Raw genomic sequence first — 2108 nt, 5'->3', positions numbered from 1 at the left:
TTTATGTGTAGTCTTTGAACTTTGAATGTCAATTCTGAACTTTAATACAGTGATATAGAGGAACACTGTGGGCTCAAGTTTTATTATTTGTAGCACGGTTAATGTAAACTTATGAATCTTCCTTGGTTTCTGAGTTCGGATGATGAGTTCTGCAACATAATCTGTTTGCTCTTTGGTCCCTATGTTTGTATACTTTATAGTGAGAGTTCAAATTGCAAAAAAATACCATCCATGCATACAAAAAAAAAGTGCTAATCTATTTAGTTTCTTAGTTCGGATAGAAATAGTTGGAATAGCAAAGAATATAAGTGTGGGTTTTGTATACATTTACAGAGAGAAAGAGACAGAATGAGATTTATAACCTGAAATGGTGAAAACATGGTAAAATTTATGATAATACCTACCTCTCATTTGTGATACCAGGTAAATGATGACTGGATAATAACTGCAAATCAGTCGCTATACTGAAACTTTAAAATGATTTAAATATTTTACATTACTTTAATATTTTGTACATTTTTATATTAAATTTATTAGAAAAAGCATGGATTTGACAGACACATTTTTATAGTTAAAGAAAAGACTTACTATAAATAATTTTAGTCTGAAATAAAAATTATTTCATAAGTAAAAAATAGGAAGTCCAATTCTTTTATCTAAAATTGTTTACTATTAGAAAATGGCAGAAAGAGAAAAAAAAAATGGGTGCTATGATACTTCAGAACCGTAGTTGACAGAGTAAGGTACACTAACCTGGCTTTTATTAGTGTTACTTATCACAAGGAATAGCTGGGAAACTTTCAGAAACACACTTGTCGACTCTTTAGCTTTTTCATTGCTGATATTACCTCCTTGTTTCTTAAGGTATAGATCAGGGGGTTTAAAAGAGGGGTGAAAACAGTATAAAATATGGAGAGAACCTTATCCACTGGAAGACTGCTAAACGGCCAGCCATAAATAAAGATGCAGGGCGCAAAGAAGAGGGTTACCACAGTGATATGGGCAGTCAGGGTGGCCCTTGCCTTGGCCATGCCTGTTGAGGAATGCCGCCGCACGGTAACCAGGATGACTGTGTAGGAGATCAGCAAGAGCACAAAGGAGCTCATGGCTATTAGACCACTGTCTGAAAGCATCAGTACCTCAAGAGTAAAGGTATTGGTGCAGGCAAGTTTGATAACCAAGGGAAGATCACAGAAAAAACTGTCCACTTTATTGGGGCCACAAAACGGAAGGTTTACTGTGAAGATTAACTGACTCACTGAGTGGAAAACCCCAATGAGCCAGGAGCCCACCACAAGGCTTGTGCACTTGCGCAGACTCATAATGGACGCATAGTACAGGGGTCGACATATGGCGACATATCTATCATATGCCATGGCCACAAGGAGCATCATTTCACCAGCAGCAAAGACATGCAGAAAGAATATCTGGGCCATGCAGCCCTCAAAAGAGATGGTCTTGTGCTCCATAAGGAAATCAATAATCATTTTGGGTGTGGCAAAGGTGGAGAGACACACATCAATGAAGGAGAGGTTACTAAGTAGGAAGTACATGGGTGTGTGTAGTGCAGGTTCGGAGATGACAGTGAGCACAATGAGGAGGTTCCCCAGCACAATGGAGAAATAGAAAAGTGTAAAAAACACAAAATAGAACAGTTGTAGCTCTTGAGAACCCGAAAGACCGTGCAATATAAATTCAGTCACTCCTGATTTATTTCCTTGGTCCATGATTTCAAACTTCTGAGATGGGATCAGAAATGTTCCTGTCAAGTGAAATGGAGAAAACATCATCATATTGTGCCAGTGAATGAGCAAAGCTAAGCCTGGGCTACCAGATTCCATTCAGCATACTTATCTATTTAGATCCTCGTAAGCACACAGATAAATGTTATATGCAGTCATTTATTTTGTAATGACTCTCTAACCTTGGCTTTCATCTCTGAATCCCAACCTGATAGTCAAGTTTCAAAACACAAGTTTACATGTCACTTCCATAACTAAAGGCATACTGATAATAGTGTCCTCTCCCTTCCATAGCTTCCATCTCATTTTAAATCACTCCCTATAGGTAATAAAATCAACTTATTTCTGTTTTCCCCTCCTGTTTGT

General features: G+C 37.7%; 1 protein-coding gene across 1 annotated transcript; it reads right to left on the bottom strand.

Annotated features, from left to right (window-relative positions):
• Positions 1-800: 800 nt before the first annotated feature.
• LOC131999313 (olfactory receptor 4K15-like) lies at positions 801-1727 on the bottom strand. The gene has a single exon (XM_059372095.1). The coding sequence runs from the start codon at positions 1725-1727 to the stop codon at positions 801-803; it is 927 nt and encodes a 308-aa protein (XP_059228078.1).
• Between the last annotated feature and the right edge of the window lie 381 nt (positions 1728-2108).

Source organism: Mustela nigripes, chromosome 13 (assembly GCF_022355385.1).
Source record: "Mustela nigripes isolate SB6536 chromosome 13, MUSNIG.SB6536, whole genome shotgun sequence".
Taxonomy (NCBI): Eukaryota; Metazoa; Chordata; class Mammalia; order Carnivora; family Mustelidae; genus Mustela; species Mustela nigripes.
The sequence above is the reverse complement of the archived record's forward strand: the minus strand, read 5'-3'. Positions and strand labels throughout refer to the sequence as shown.